Source organism: Nicotiana tabacum, chromosome 10 (genome assembly GCF_000715075.1).
Source record: "Nicotiana tabacum cultivar K326 chromosome 10, ASM71507v2, whole genome shotgun sequence".
Classification (NCBI taxonomy): Eukaryota; Viridiplantae; Streptophyta; class Magnoliopsida; order Solanales; family Solanaceae; genus Nicotiana; species Nicotiana tabacum.
The window spans coordinates 126,039,371-126,053,402 of record NC_134089.1 but is presented as its reverse complement, the minus strand read 5'-3'; the positions used below and the strand labels follow the sequence as shown (position 1 = coordinate 126,053,402).

The window sequence follows — 14,032 nt, the reverse complement described above, 5'->3', positions numbered from 1 at the left end:
AAGATAATAGCATGCTAGTTAAAAGATTAATTTGATAGTACTATAACATATACATCCCCAAAAGGGAAAACGTTTTATAAATTGAATTGGAGAAAGTACTTCTGTGAGTTGTCCCAAAAGTATGAATTGATATTTGATAAAGAATACTACTCCATAGTCGTGATCAGAGGCGAATCTAGGATCTAAATTTTATGGGTTTAATTTTAAAGATTTTTAATATTGAACCCATTATATATTTAAAGTTATGGGTTCAAATCTATTATTTTTACAATTTTAATGAATTTTTACAGATAATTTCCACTCCGCGTTGAAAGTTATGGGTTCAATTGAACCCGTAACTCTCACACTGCATCCGCCTCTGGTCGTGATAGAACAACGAAGTAGAAAACATAATAACAAATGTCACAATATTTGACATTGTGACGAATATAGTTACAATACTTGATCTGTATAAGTTGTTTCCCACTCAAATATTTGAGAGAAGTGCAAGTGGCAAAGGAATTCAAATGTTCAGAACACCGACTATATGCTGTATCTTTTTTGGATACGAATTACACATACAAGCCTATCTTTCCTGACAAATAATTTAGGAAAGGACCCAAAGAGTGAAGAAAAAAGCAGCAGCACCTACAATTCTACAGATACATGCATGTCATTATGCTCTATAGGGAAATTCCCATACTTTCTTGATATATGAACATGAATGTATATAGTTTCGTACATCAAAGAGGATTTGATACATTGAACTGCTTTCGGACTCATTCTTCTACACACCGTCCCTATGACGAACATAAGGAAGCTTTCTGCTTTATCAGCAACTGCCTAAGCTTTTTGATGAGCTGAGGATTTGAGCACATATAATCCTGGAATGACACCCTCAGGCTCTTCAACATGTTCTTGTGATCTTCAGCACGGTCTATGTTTAGTAACTTGGTGAATAGGTTCTTCCAGAGTTCAACTTTCCAGTACCTGAAAGATAACCAAGCAGAATGGAGATTAAGGAACATATCACATATACCAATAATAAAACAACTGGAACTCTGCCGTTTGGTGCAGACCATAACGACTTGATACTATATGCTAAACCATTGGAAAGATCCAAATTTAAAAAAGATGCAAGTGTTAATAAGATCATTTGCATCTTAAAGAGAATGTGGACACAAAATATGCCAGCAAATAAGACGAGGATCAAAGACATACCGCTTAAAAGGCGACTTGGGTTGATAACTATAGCCACCACCGGGAGAAGGTCTTCTCTCAATTTCCATATATGAATTGAAAAGCATCATGTGTACAATAACGCAGAGGCCATATGCATCCACCTGGTATCCATTAGATGCCAAAATTTATTTTCCACTTGACACCAGTCTAATTATCAGAATTATTAAGTTGTTAAACTTTGGAAGGCTCTTACCTGAAACTTCCATGGCTTTTTTTCTTGCATTTCGATGCAGCGGAAGCCAGAAGTTCTACTGTCTCCTATAAACTCTGTCTGCTCAGGGAAGAGGCTCAGGTCTATGCCCCTTCCCCAGTCGACAAGGCAAACTCCCTGGAAGATAAAAACCGTGATAGTTTGCTAATGTTCATAAACATTACTAACACCCAAGGCCAAGAAATTACCTGATCCCTCCATTGACCAGTACGCTGACGAAAAGTTTCTACATCATCGGTCAGATCGTCCCTGAAAAATTTACATCAGCAAATACCCGTAGATTACTCTTTTTCACAGTCTAACAGTTCAAATTTATTTTTTGGTCCTAAAATTGGGTCCAATTTCCTAGAACAGAAAGTATATATTTCCATATTTAACAAAGTGCTACTATGCCTTAATCCTAAATAATTGGAAGTCGAATGCATAAATGATCAATATATTCTGCACTATTTTAGTATAATAAATTTCAATCTCACTTTAAAATTCATTCTTAGTCAAATTAGGACACTTAAATTGGGTCGGATGAAATTTTCATCCGAGGTCCTCAGAAAGTTTCCAGGGAGCTCATTGATATATGTCAAGAATTTTTCCCCTTTAACTTTAATATGGAAGAATATTCCCCCACCACAATATAATTTACATGCTTTCCTTTTTGATACCTATGTTGCTCAAATTCTCCAAAAAAAGCCACCATGTAGGATTCTCAAAAAATTATAGAGGATCTCACACAAGTGCGACAGCATCTCTGGAGGAGCCAAGCAACATAGTTTGGTACAGCCCAAAACCAAACTTGTTTCAATAAATACATAGTCCTTGTCCAATAACTGAAACTAATATGAACAAATACACTTTTTGGCCCATGATATGCGATATTGTTTAACTGAATATGGAGTTTTACGTGTTAATTTGACTTTTTCCTTTTAATTTTACTAGTTTGAAAACACTTGCAATAATTGTTGAAATTGTTAGTTTTATAAAACATTTATCATGTCAAAATTCAAATTTGAATAGTTAAATAAATTTTAGTCTCTGAGCTCTGTGAAAGATATAAAATAATATTATTAGGATATTATTCAAAATGTCCTAAAATGAAAATAGTGTCGTATAAAGTAATACGTAAAAGTACTACACTGTTTCAAACTTAATGATGCCATCTAAAACTTTTTCAGAAATATTATATACATTTTCTACAAAAGTAAATTTTTAATTTCAAATATTTATTCTTGATCACTGCATAGGTCCAATTAAGTCAGCCTTAATCAGGATAGAGGGAATAATGTTCAAGAAAAGCTTTAACCTGTTGTTATTAAATTATAAAGAAAGGTTAGAACTCAATTGGAAGAAAGCATTTGTCGAATTAATAGCTTTGACTGCATAGCAACAACTCCTTATAATTTTCATAACATGAAACGAAAGAGAAATAAGGCTAAAATATAGAGAAATTTTAAAGCAACCTACAAGTACAGATTCTGCAACATCAAGTGGTCATGTCCAAATGAAATTCAAAAAGTATTAGTCTTTGCCAATTACCTTTTTTAAAAGCTAAAGAGAACCAAAAAGAGAGACAAAACCGTAGAAGTTGTACAATGCAGAAACTCTATTGCTAACTGTACCCTTTTGACCAACATGTAAGATTCTGCTTAGGAGTAAATGCATTTCAAGTTTGTATTAAGTGACATAAAGGCTTTAGATACCTCGCATAACGAATCAGAAGATTATCGGGTTTGAAGTCGCCATGAATAATTTGGGCATGATGCAAAGTTTCTAAAATGCAGAGCATCTCAATGGTGTAATAAATACACAATACTTCTTCCATGGACCCACCAATCACAGCATTGGAGTTAATTGCATCCTGCAAGTTACTCAAGTTGCTAGAAAGCATAAACATTCATCATATCATTCAGATTTTGGGAACAAAGAAATAGCAGTTGAAGATCAACAGGCACCAACCTGAAGTGTGCCATTAGCTAGGAAGTCAGAAACGAGTACGCTGTAGTCAGAATAAAGATGTAACCTGTGGGCATAGCCAAAGCTCAATCTCTGGTGAATAAGAACGAAATAAATCAGCACCATTCTCTAAGCCAGCAAACACCAAAATGTAGTGGGTAAATTCACATCTGATCACTGAATTTTACTCATTAAAATCACGAAGTCATAAAACCGCTTTTGTCACATTTGAGTAATTGAACATTTACCCAAAATAACATAACAGTAAAGTCACAAAACTATCTACCCACCATAACAGTAAAGTCAAGAACTATCTGTTGTCACATTAAGGCAACTGAACTTAATCCACCATAACAGTAAAGTTACTTTGATGGGTAGGTTTTGCTGATAATCGGTAAAGTTCAGTGACTTTACTGTTAAAGTTGGTAATCAGACAAAAAAATAATTTTGTGCCTTTACTGTTAGAGTAGAAAAAGTTTAGTTACTTTAATATGTCAAACATAGTTTTATGATTTTATAAAGTTCAACAAATAGTCTAATGACTTAATCCCCATACTGCATACTTCTCTTTCTGGAATCCGCACATCCAGTTGACGGTAAACATAGAATTCCAAAGGGAAAGCTGGCTTTTGAATCTGCAGATATCAATAACATGAAAAAGACAGTGAGCAGACTTCCAGTGTCAGGTTTTATCATGAAGGGAAGGAAGGATAAACTACTATTTCACCTTAAGTGCGACAACCTCATCCGGATTACCATCGAGACACGCTTTGAATACCTGAGCAAATCCTCCCTTACCTGCACAGCCCTTGATCTGATAGCTGTATCCACCTGTATAATCATGATTCCATGATCAACAAACATTTAGATGAGAGCACAACAAGTTCATGCACCTGGACACGAGTGCCTAAGGATTTTCTCTATGAGAATATTAATTTCTAAGATTTATGGTAGAAAGTGCAATTGGAATCACCCAAGATAAGGTATGAGAAGAGGAAATGCATTTACAGGAAATTCCTATGTCCATTGTTGGGATTTAGGCCTCTGCCACCTCCCACAACTAGAATTGCATCATCTACCAAACCACAGCACATTTGTAAGCCTAACGAATGAATGAGCTACCTTTTGTGATAAGTTTGTCTTTTCTAGGAGGCAACACACCTCTGGCTCTCTTTTTATTTACTAGGAGATACTGGAAAGCATCTCACTGAAAAGATCATAATAATGATCATAACCTTACTCACACCAAAATTTGTGAAGGAAGAAACGACAGAAGAAAAATATGGAGAAATGTCCAGCACATCCAGTACAAAGTTATGATTTGTCTGATTTAGGTGGCGCTTGTTTGAAAGTTTGAAATATCCTGGAGCATTTAAAGAAAACAATCCATGCAGAATGTGAACAAGCTGCTATTAGGGCGTATGGGGAAGGCAAACCAAGGCATAAAACACTAGTGTATGCATGGGATGAACGCCCCACGTATCTAGGTATTAGTCCCATGACACATTAGTCCCCCATGGTCACTTCAGGACGTTTAGCAGCTGCCTCACCACAAGGTGAATCTAATTTGAGTGTCAACTTACCTTGGTCTGAATCTTTACAATGGTCAATGAAGATCCAATACTCTGCAGCTATTATAGACAAAAAGACAATAAGTTACCTATGTCAATAGTTTTATTCCTGGCAGATTTCTGCAAAGTTGACAATGACACCTTTCCTGGATAAGCCTTTTTGCTTGGGTGGTATCCCTGATGAAAGTACATGTGTAGTGTCATGAATTGCTGCTAACATATAAAACTAGTTTCATAAAATGCTTCTGATCTATCTCACATCATATTTTAATATCTCAGGATTCTTCTTCTGCAACAGATTTTTAATCGTCGAGACCAACCATGGATTGATACAAGCTCCACCATTCTCTGACACAATGTCCATCTACATGATAGTGTGAAAGGAAATCAATAATATAATCCTCACTAACAGCTAAACACGTTGATAAAAAAGTAAGAAAGAACATGACAGACAACACAAACACTAGCTCCATAAGTATACAAAAACAAGAGAAATCGGAAGGGATCATAGAAAGTATGATAGATCCAGATTTTCACTGTTTTAAAGAAAGAGTGAAATAAGCAACAAAGTAGCCTAGAGGCAAGATGGAAATTAGTTATGCAGGATAATAGAATCAACAAACTGGACAAATGAACATGAAGACTTACCTGAGGAATGAAGCATAGTGACTATTCTACAAGTTTACCACTTAATATTCAATTTGAGGGTTTCAAGACAGCTTATCTTGGATGTTAAAACCTTGACAGGTCTAAAGAGGGTTTAACTTTTGGTTAAAAAAATGACTAAACACGACTAATAACACATGCTCTGGCACTTAAATTAGGATGCGTAGTACGACTGTAATAGGTTGTCTGATAGCATGTATAGAAATGCTTAGTCAAATAAACTTATCATTTAAGAGAGCGACAATCATAAAATGGATGCTAAATGTTCCTCGCCTCAGAACTCAACATGCTTGACTTGCTTTTCCAGCACTTGTTGCCTCTCTAATAATGATTTTATTCTAACATATGTTAACATTGCAGATTAGAAAGTAAGCACATACATAAAATAATCAGAAAGCACATTACATGGTTAATAATAAACAGACTTTGACCATCAAATTTATTCCGAAAAAATAACTCAATTAATCTTTAGCAGTAACGTTCCAACAAGATGACCTTATATCTAAATTCTTTGAAAATAACTTTAGGGTGTCCAATCACACAATCATAAACCTGAGTTTTCAATTTATCAAATGGTCCAGAAGCTGCCTTCTTAATCAGATGGCTTAGTGCCGATGCACTTTATTGAGACTACATGATATTGACAGGTCAACAAAGAAAGTTATCCCCTATGTTATTCTAGCTCAAAGCTATGACATGTTACTTGTATCACATTCATAGATCATTTGATCTATTATATTAGCTATCAAGTAAATGGAACACGCCATGACCAGACAGATCAACTTGCCAGAAATATTCAGATTTATCATCATTTTTAGCAGATTGAAAAATACGAGATTCGCGTCAGTCGTCACTGCCTAAGTTCCATATGTGCAGTATGGATTGAACAAGAACTTTAAAAGCAGAAAAACGCTGATCAGCAAGTAGATGTCAGCGATTTGGCCCTTAATCTGCGCAACAATGAAGTCCAAGCATGAAGCTAGAAAATATCCTCTAGTCATTTGTAGGCCAAGATGGATGACAGAATGTGTAGACAATGTAGCCTTTTCTGTTTTATCCAGATATATACCATTTCATCTCATTAAAGTTTAGCAGTTCCCTGCTGGTCAAAGTTTAATTATTGAATCCAGCATTGCTACTTCCAAAGACCTGACGCTATGCTAATAACATTGTTATACTTGCCCCAGTTGGTGCAGATTACGAAAGCAGAACAGAAAATACCTTCTGTAATGAACCAGCTGTTACTTTCTCAGACATTCTCTCTAGAAACAACACTTGCGCCTTCTTCAACCTACCAAGTGGCTCAGCATTCCTGAAAACATAGTCCTAAGTTCATGAACATAATGTCATAAAATACAACTGGAGGCATGTGCTTAAAGAACTATGAGCCTATAAAATAGCATCTGTCCTCTGAGAAAGAGATCAACCTTGAAATTCCCAAATGGTAAATGTGAAATGCATTTATTAACATCCCTTTTGCCTCTAGGAACAACGCATATGCCTCGTAGAGCATAGAATTGAACAAGCAAATCTTATTCTGCTCAATTTCTCTATATACACTTTCGTGGTCCAAGCTGCTATCCATCTGAAATACAAGCAACCGATATATCAGATAATGCAATAACGCCCACACACTGGAGTAGATCAACCTTTTTAGCATAGGCGGAGCTAACTTGTAACCTATGGGTTTACGTGAACCTAATAGCTTTTGTCCAGACCTTATATATATATTAAGAAGTCTACTAAATATCTATAAATACTTGGCTGTGAACCAGTCATTATTGTATATTAACTTGAGGTCATCGTAGGAACCCATAAACTTTAAATCATGGATCCGCCTCTGCTTTTTAGCAGCAAATGCAGGCGCACGCATTATGTGTGTGTGGGTGGGTGCGCGTTTATACCAAGCGCATCCATTATAACAAAGTAGTGTATATCTTGCACCTATTAAGGAGTGAAGCCAATTGAATCCCCTTAATTGGAAAATTATACTATGTAAATAGAGCAAAAGTGATTTTTTGTTTTTTTGGCTTATAAGTAAGTTGATGAATTCCCATGTTTGAATTCCTGGCTCCGCCACCTTCACCTATTAACTTAAATTCCCAAATCCACCTCTTCCCAGACATTTCTTATCATTTATATATGGTAATAAACTTGTAGATATCAAACAGTAAGAACAAAAAGGGGATGATGATTTATTACATATAGAAACCAAATCTTGAGGAATCTGGCGTCGTTTTGGTACCGAGGGTTGTTCTTGAAAGTACTGATGCAGTTCGAGCAAAGCTCATGCAGATCTCTACCATCGTTCGAGTCAGTCAAAGTTCGCTCTTTCAACAATTTCTCAATTGACCTACAAATTAGGGCATAGAATAAACAATTTGAACATGTGATGTGAGTTGCAAATGCATATTTCGGAGAAAAAGTTACCGGAGCCAAGGCAATAGAGAGTCGTCGACGGAGGAGGAGGAACTGGTTGTGTTGTTTGGGTTTTTGGAAATGACTGCCATCCTCTTCTGGTCGGTCGCACTCGATACTGTAGCGTCGTCGGAAAATGAAAAAACGACACTAGTATGAAACGGGCGCGAAAACAGATACTTGAATTTTGTTGCCACGTGACTATTTTCTTTTTTGGATTAATTTTTTCTATATTTTCTTAAGTAGTTGATTTACAAATAACAAAACATAGAATACTTAAAAATTAAAATATCTTTCACCCAAATAAAACCCCTTTTGTCCCATATATGACGCTCTTTCATTTTTCTTCTTATCTTCTTCATTCTGTAGCAATATCATGCAATTGATCGCTCAGTCTTTTTCTGTAAGAACTTCATTAGTCTTCTTCTTCACTCATTTGTAACTATGATCAAAAGTTTAAGATTTTGTTTTTATACTTTGTTATTTGCAACTGTGATTTTCCTCCAATTTGAAAAACTGTCCCGACCCAAAACCACGTGACCGACACCCTTGCACACTATTTGATCCGAGCGAATCAAACCAAATGATACACCCAAATTATATGCATAAAAATCAATTTAACTGCAGAAGCTCTTTGAAAATCATATATATTTTCAAGTTAAATGATGAGACCTTTTTCCAATTCAAAATCACACACGACGCCTTTCATAATAATAATGAGACCAAATACAACAAATACTTTTTTTATATATGTCGTGTACCAACCCGTTACTATAACTCATCAAAACTATCTATGAAGCCTCTATACCAAGAGAAGAACTCAATATAAGAGCCAATGCCCGACTAACATAAAATAAAAGGACAACATGATAGCTACCACGAAATATGAGTGGTGCCTCACCATATACTTTGGGAAGAGAGTCATCCTAGTCATTTGTGCATGCCACGTATCATACCTCTCATCCTGAAACACGTAAAGTATGTGGAGCCCTGAATAGGGCCCCTGAGAGGTTGAATACACCTCCATGCTACTCAATAAGTGTCATAGACTCTCTTTAACTCAAATTTCTGGGACAAGATTTTACAAAAACTATGCAATCAATAATTCAATATTTGATATAAAGTGATAAACAATTATATAAATCTGTTGTTTATCATTTCAAATGAAAAGACAAGTGGAATATAAACCATGATATAAATTCTTAGAACATTTATATCAATCCAAGATTTTTAATAAAAGCCATCCAAAACCATTTGTCACGCCCCAAACCCGAAGAGGCGTGGTCGGCAGTCGGTGCCATACTCGGCCCAAGCGTACTACTCTATAACTGTAAACTCTGGAGGGGTAACCCTCAACTTAGGCCGATGAAGCCATATTCTGAATCATCTGAAAATAATGTCTACAACCAACAATACTAAACTAAATATCCACAAAGGGCTGGTAAAGCCGCAATGACGATATAAAATACAGGACTCATTTACAAGCCTATAGGGATAACTGAACTGTATCATGGTCGGAACAGGTAGGGGTGTCAATGGTTCGGTTCGGTCGGTTATTTTATAAAATTTGTACCATACCAATTTTTCGGTTATTCTATTATGTATAACCAAAATTAGACTTTTCGAAACCGTCCCAATCATGTCGGTTTCTCTTCGGTATCGATACGGTTCGGTTCGGTTAATTTTCGTTTTTTTTAATATCATGTAAAATTCACCAGTAGAAGTAGAATTGCAATAACATACGTTCTTTTATAGGACTTAGCAAAACTCTCTAGACATTTTAACTGTTTAAAAGGTGATGAATTAAATAAAATGGCTAGAGTATAGATCCATCAACTATTCTACAACAGCGTAAAAGAAATCAAACAAAGGCAAAGAAAATATTAATCACATGAGTTGAAAGATCTACCAAGCTGGGACTCAAGAATAAAGTCTATAGAAGATTAAATATTCAAAAAGATAAATCTAAATTATATGAAAGGAAACATATTTAATACATTGTAGTTTGCTACTTATAATCGCTAGAATACTTTGTGTCTTGCTAATAAAGATACTTGAAATAACTTAGTTTAAGTAGAAGTAGCATAATAGGTTTTAGGAATTAGTATTTTGAGTTTAATTACTTGTTGGCTTGTAATAGTTTTCATAATTCCAATGCTCAAAGAAAATTTAATGCATTATTATTTTTAAACTTACTAAATAAATATATTTTCTACATGTAAAATTTATTCTGTATGGTTCGGTATTTTTTTGGTTTTTTTTATAAAATAAAAAACCTACCCTAATTATCGGTGCGGTTATATATTTATATAAAAACCTACGGTTTCTTAAAAAGAAACCTAAAAATTGGTTCGGTGCGGTACGATTCGGTCGGTTTAGTCGGTTTTTGAATATCCATTGACACCCCTAGGAACAGGGCCTCGACATACCCATCAAACCCGTATATATAAAATAGACTCCAAGATATAGACTTGGTAACTCCGAGAAAGTGGAGCTTACCAACCAAGCTGATGTTTGACTTTGTCTATTGGGAAAGTCTATCTAGTTATCTATCAGGACCTGCAGGCATGAAATGCAGCGTCCCCAGCAAAAGGGACATCAGTACGAAATAATGTACCGAGTATGTAAGGCAACAGAATAACTAAAAGCTGAAATTGAACTGTTAATATAATAACTGAAAGTATCTGGGAGTCCAATATAATTTGAAGATATACTTACCTGCCGATATTGACTCATCTCTCTCAATATAGTAAGTAAAATAGTTGACCGGCCCTATAAGGCTCGGTATGTGCAACTGCTATGCCGTAGTAGGCTCGCTCATAGGCGCTCGACCATACTAGGCTCTGTATCTCGGTCATTCTGGGCTCACTCATAGACACTCAGCCACAGTAGGCTCGGTATATAACTTATCATATGATCAGAGATTGCCCAATAGGGGCCTGCCCATTGATTATAGCTCAGTGGCGATAAAAATACTTTTATATATATATATATATATATATATATATATAATCCTGACTGAAAGAAGACAATACTTATCTGAATATAAAGTCCTAATAAAGGAGAATATTGTAGCTTATGAGACTGGGATAATGTATATAAATTTAGGAATACAAACTTCTCTTTATGCCTCGTTATCAAATGCATGTAGTTATGGGATCATGCCAAAATGAAGGAAATGTTTAGCCTTTACATACCTTAATTCCGTTGAATCCTTAATACCTTCCAAGCAATTCTTCAAACAACTCAACTCAATCTACCACAACATAAGGAGATTCAAAATCAGTATTGAGTAAAGGCTAAGTCCGCAACTTAAACTAATAGCTCGTTTACGTAAATTTGGGCAGCATCTCCTCTGTAACAAGGTCCTCCTCCAATACCATACACACAAAAAACAAGAAAACAAAAATAACAACATATATGCATCATTTTCCAACCTTATATCTATCACAATATACCAAAATTGCTCACACACCCCAATCACTTCATATATAAAACGACAACCAAAGTAGTATCAAACAACCTAAAAATATAATGACGAATGACCAGCCCAACATTCCATCAATATGTGGTGTTTTTCCACACCTTTCTCTTCCAAAACTCCATAAAACATCAGCACAAGAGGCCAACACAGTAGACTACAAAACAGTCCACTAAAAGTGAAATAAATCGAACTCGCAGCTTTCGATCACCGTCCCGTGAGTTCTAACTATTAGGAAATGAATTTATCAACCGTCCTTGACATTTAAAATCTTAAATAAAGAAAGTATGTGTTTTCTTAACTATGAAGTACCTTCCAAAACTCAAATTACAAAGAAAAAGAGAGGCGATATAGCGATACTTACTCATAGGGATCGTTCTAATATTATTGCTTCTTGATTTCGTACCCGGGATGTTAATATTCTTTGAAACCCTTGTAGAGAGTTTAAGAGTAAGTTTATGGGGGCTCTCTGGTCGTGTTTTATGAAAAAGAATGAAGAGAAAGACGATTTAAAACCTATATATATATATATATATATCAACTTTTGAAAATCAAAGAAGTGCTAGCTTGGCACCCTAGCATTGGCCCTTCTTTTGATATTTATATCTTTTTATCCGGATGTCATATAAATGAACGGTTAAGAGCGTTAGAAACTACATTCCAGACCTTAAATTTGGTATATAATATGTCCCAAAAATACCTCATATAATACACAAAATTTATTGCTCAAAAAGCTTTAGTGACACACCTACTTGTCACCTATGCAGTTTGTGCATTCTCGCAAAACCACAAATATCTCTCTACTCCGATGTCGTACTGATGAACGGTTTAATGTGTTAGAAACTAGACCCATAGATTTTCAATTTGATATATGGATCATCCCGTAATTTTAAGTACATAGGTAGAAAAGCTCAGCTACATTTGACCTAATTTTCAGCATATTTATGAATGTAACTTGTATGACCTTTGCAAACTTTGTTACACAACTCGTTTGACTTCAAAATATAACACACGATTATGATATGACTAAAATAACTCATAGCATAACCTCCTTATCATGTTAATTATCCTAGTCTCAACCCAAAAGTATGTTTTATAACATTCCCAACTGGTCGACTTTTGACGAGACTTATTTTCTTCAATTCGTTTAGCTTCTAAGCCTTCCAACCCTCTTGATACTTGTTATTCATGATCTTAAATATTTGTAACCTCTATAGTAACATGATTAACTTACTTTATGTACTTTCAAAGATGATCTCATTTCTAAGTTTACATTAGTTGACTTATGACGTACTCTCACGTACGAAAATATGGGACGTAACATCATTCCCCCCTTTGGAATATTCGTTCTCGAATGTTGACTGATGCGCTTATCAGTCTCATAACTTATAGCTTTTATGAATACCTTAATACTGTCCTTGCCCTCTAGGCCACTGTTCTACGAATAATCCAAAGGCCAGGGCATTCCCCCCCCTTCAGGCCTCTTTCTCACACCATGACCTATGGTCTGAATTCTTCCAATCTCGTAATTGTTGCGATCTTCTGTCATGCAGCATGTACAATTTTGTCCTTGTATGTGCCCCTATGCGACTCTTCTGCCCTTTTTCCTCTAGCTTTTAGCCAATCTCTTGGCCTCGCTTTGGGAACATATACAAAACGATAACAAGTTGTTCCTCCCGGTATCTATAGGTGTATTGAAGTTCTTCGCTCGGTACTTTGTCAAACTTACGACTGTTACTATATTTTGTTTCGTAGCATTGTATATCCATCCTTATGGCTTTACTACATCTAGGTAGGTTATACTTGTCACGACCCAAACCGATGGGCTGTGACGGGCACCCGATGCCTTTTATTTAATCGAGTACCAACATAACATATCTTTCTTATTGTACTTTTATTGGCAAATGGACCAAACGGTCGTCATGGGATAACCAGAATAAACATAGGGGAATACTCAATATAGGACGACCCAACCTGATATAAAAACTTATACATGTGATATACTGGTCTATAAGGACAACATTATTATTTGTAAACTCAAAATATAGGCTAGCAAGGCCATACAAGCATTCGTATACATGGCATCTGTCTACAAGCCTCTAAGAGTGCACACTTAACATAAAGATTGGGACAGGGCCCCGCCATACCAAACAATACGCGTCTAAATTATACTGACAAAACAAGCAACTTCGGAGCATATGGAGTGCACCAACATCTTCCACTGAGCTGATAGCCTACTTGGAGGACTTTCGACCTGTCTATCGGGACCTACGGGCATGAAACGCAGCGTCCCCAGGCAAAAGGGACGTCAGTACAAATAATGTACTGAGTATGTAAGACACATAAATAAGTACATAAAAGACATGGAAGAAATATAGAGTAAATGACTCAACCTGTAAGCCTGGATAACTCTGTAAATTATGAAATACTTATAGTGCCATGCATATGCATATGAATGTCATATCGTGTATAGGTACATGTGTTCATAACATCGTCAAGCCTCTGAGGGCATCCCAT

At 35.7% G+C, this 14,032-nt stretch overlaps 1 protein-coding gene across 1 annotated transcript; it reads right to left on the bottom strand.

Annotated features, from left to right (window-relative positions):
- Positions 1-393: 393 nt before the first annotated feature.
- On the bottom strand, positions 394-8,214 carry LOC107758942 (mitotic checkpoint serine/threonine-protein kinase BUB1-like). Its single transcript, XM_016576788.2, has 14 exons — positions 8,047-8,214; positions 7,819-7,969; positions 7,044-7,201; positions 6,838-6,928; positions 5,210-5,314; positions 5,040-5,127; positions 4,107-4,210; positions 3,943-4,014; positions 3,383-3,472; positions 3,127-3,284; positions 1,621-1,681; positions 1,415-1,549; positions 1,201-1,322; positions 394-969 (listed from the first exon to the last, which is right to left on the bottom strand). The coding sequence occupies exons 1-14, from the start codon at positions 8,124-8,126 to the stop codon at positions 780-782; spliced, it is 1,605 nt and encodes a 534-aa protein (XP_016432274.2). The 5' UTR covers positions 8,127-8,214; the 3' UTR covers positions 394-779.
- Between the last annotated feature and the right edge of the window lie 5,818 nt (positions 8,215-14,032).

What these genes read in the sequence shown, in the direction of transcription:
- LOC107758942 (XM_016576788.2), bottom strand. Translation starts at nt 8,126, where the DNA reads ATGGCAGTCATTTCCAAAAACCCAAACAACACAACCAGTTCCTCCTCC. An exon ending in CAGCTGGTTCATTACAGAAG is followed by an intron (nt 5,315 to 6,837) that starts GTATTTTCTGTT and finishes ACTATCATGTAG; the next exon opens with ATGGACATTGTGTCAGAGAA. An exon ending in TGCGGATTCCAGAAAGAGAA is followed by an intron (nt 3,473 to 3,942) that starts GTATGCAGTATG and finishes CTTATTCACCAG; the next exon opens with AGATTGAGCTTTGGCTATGC.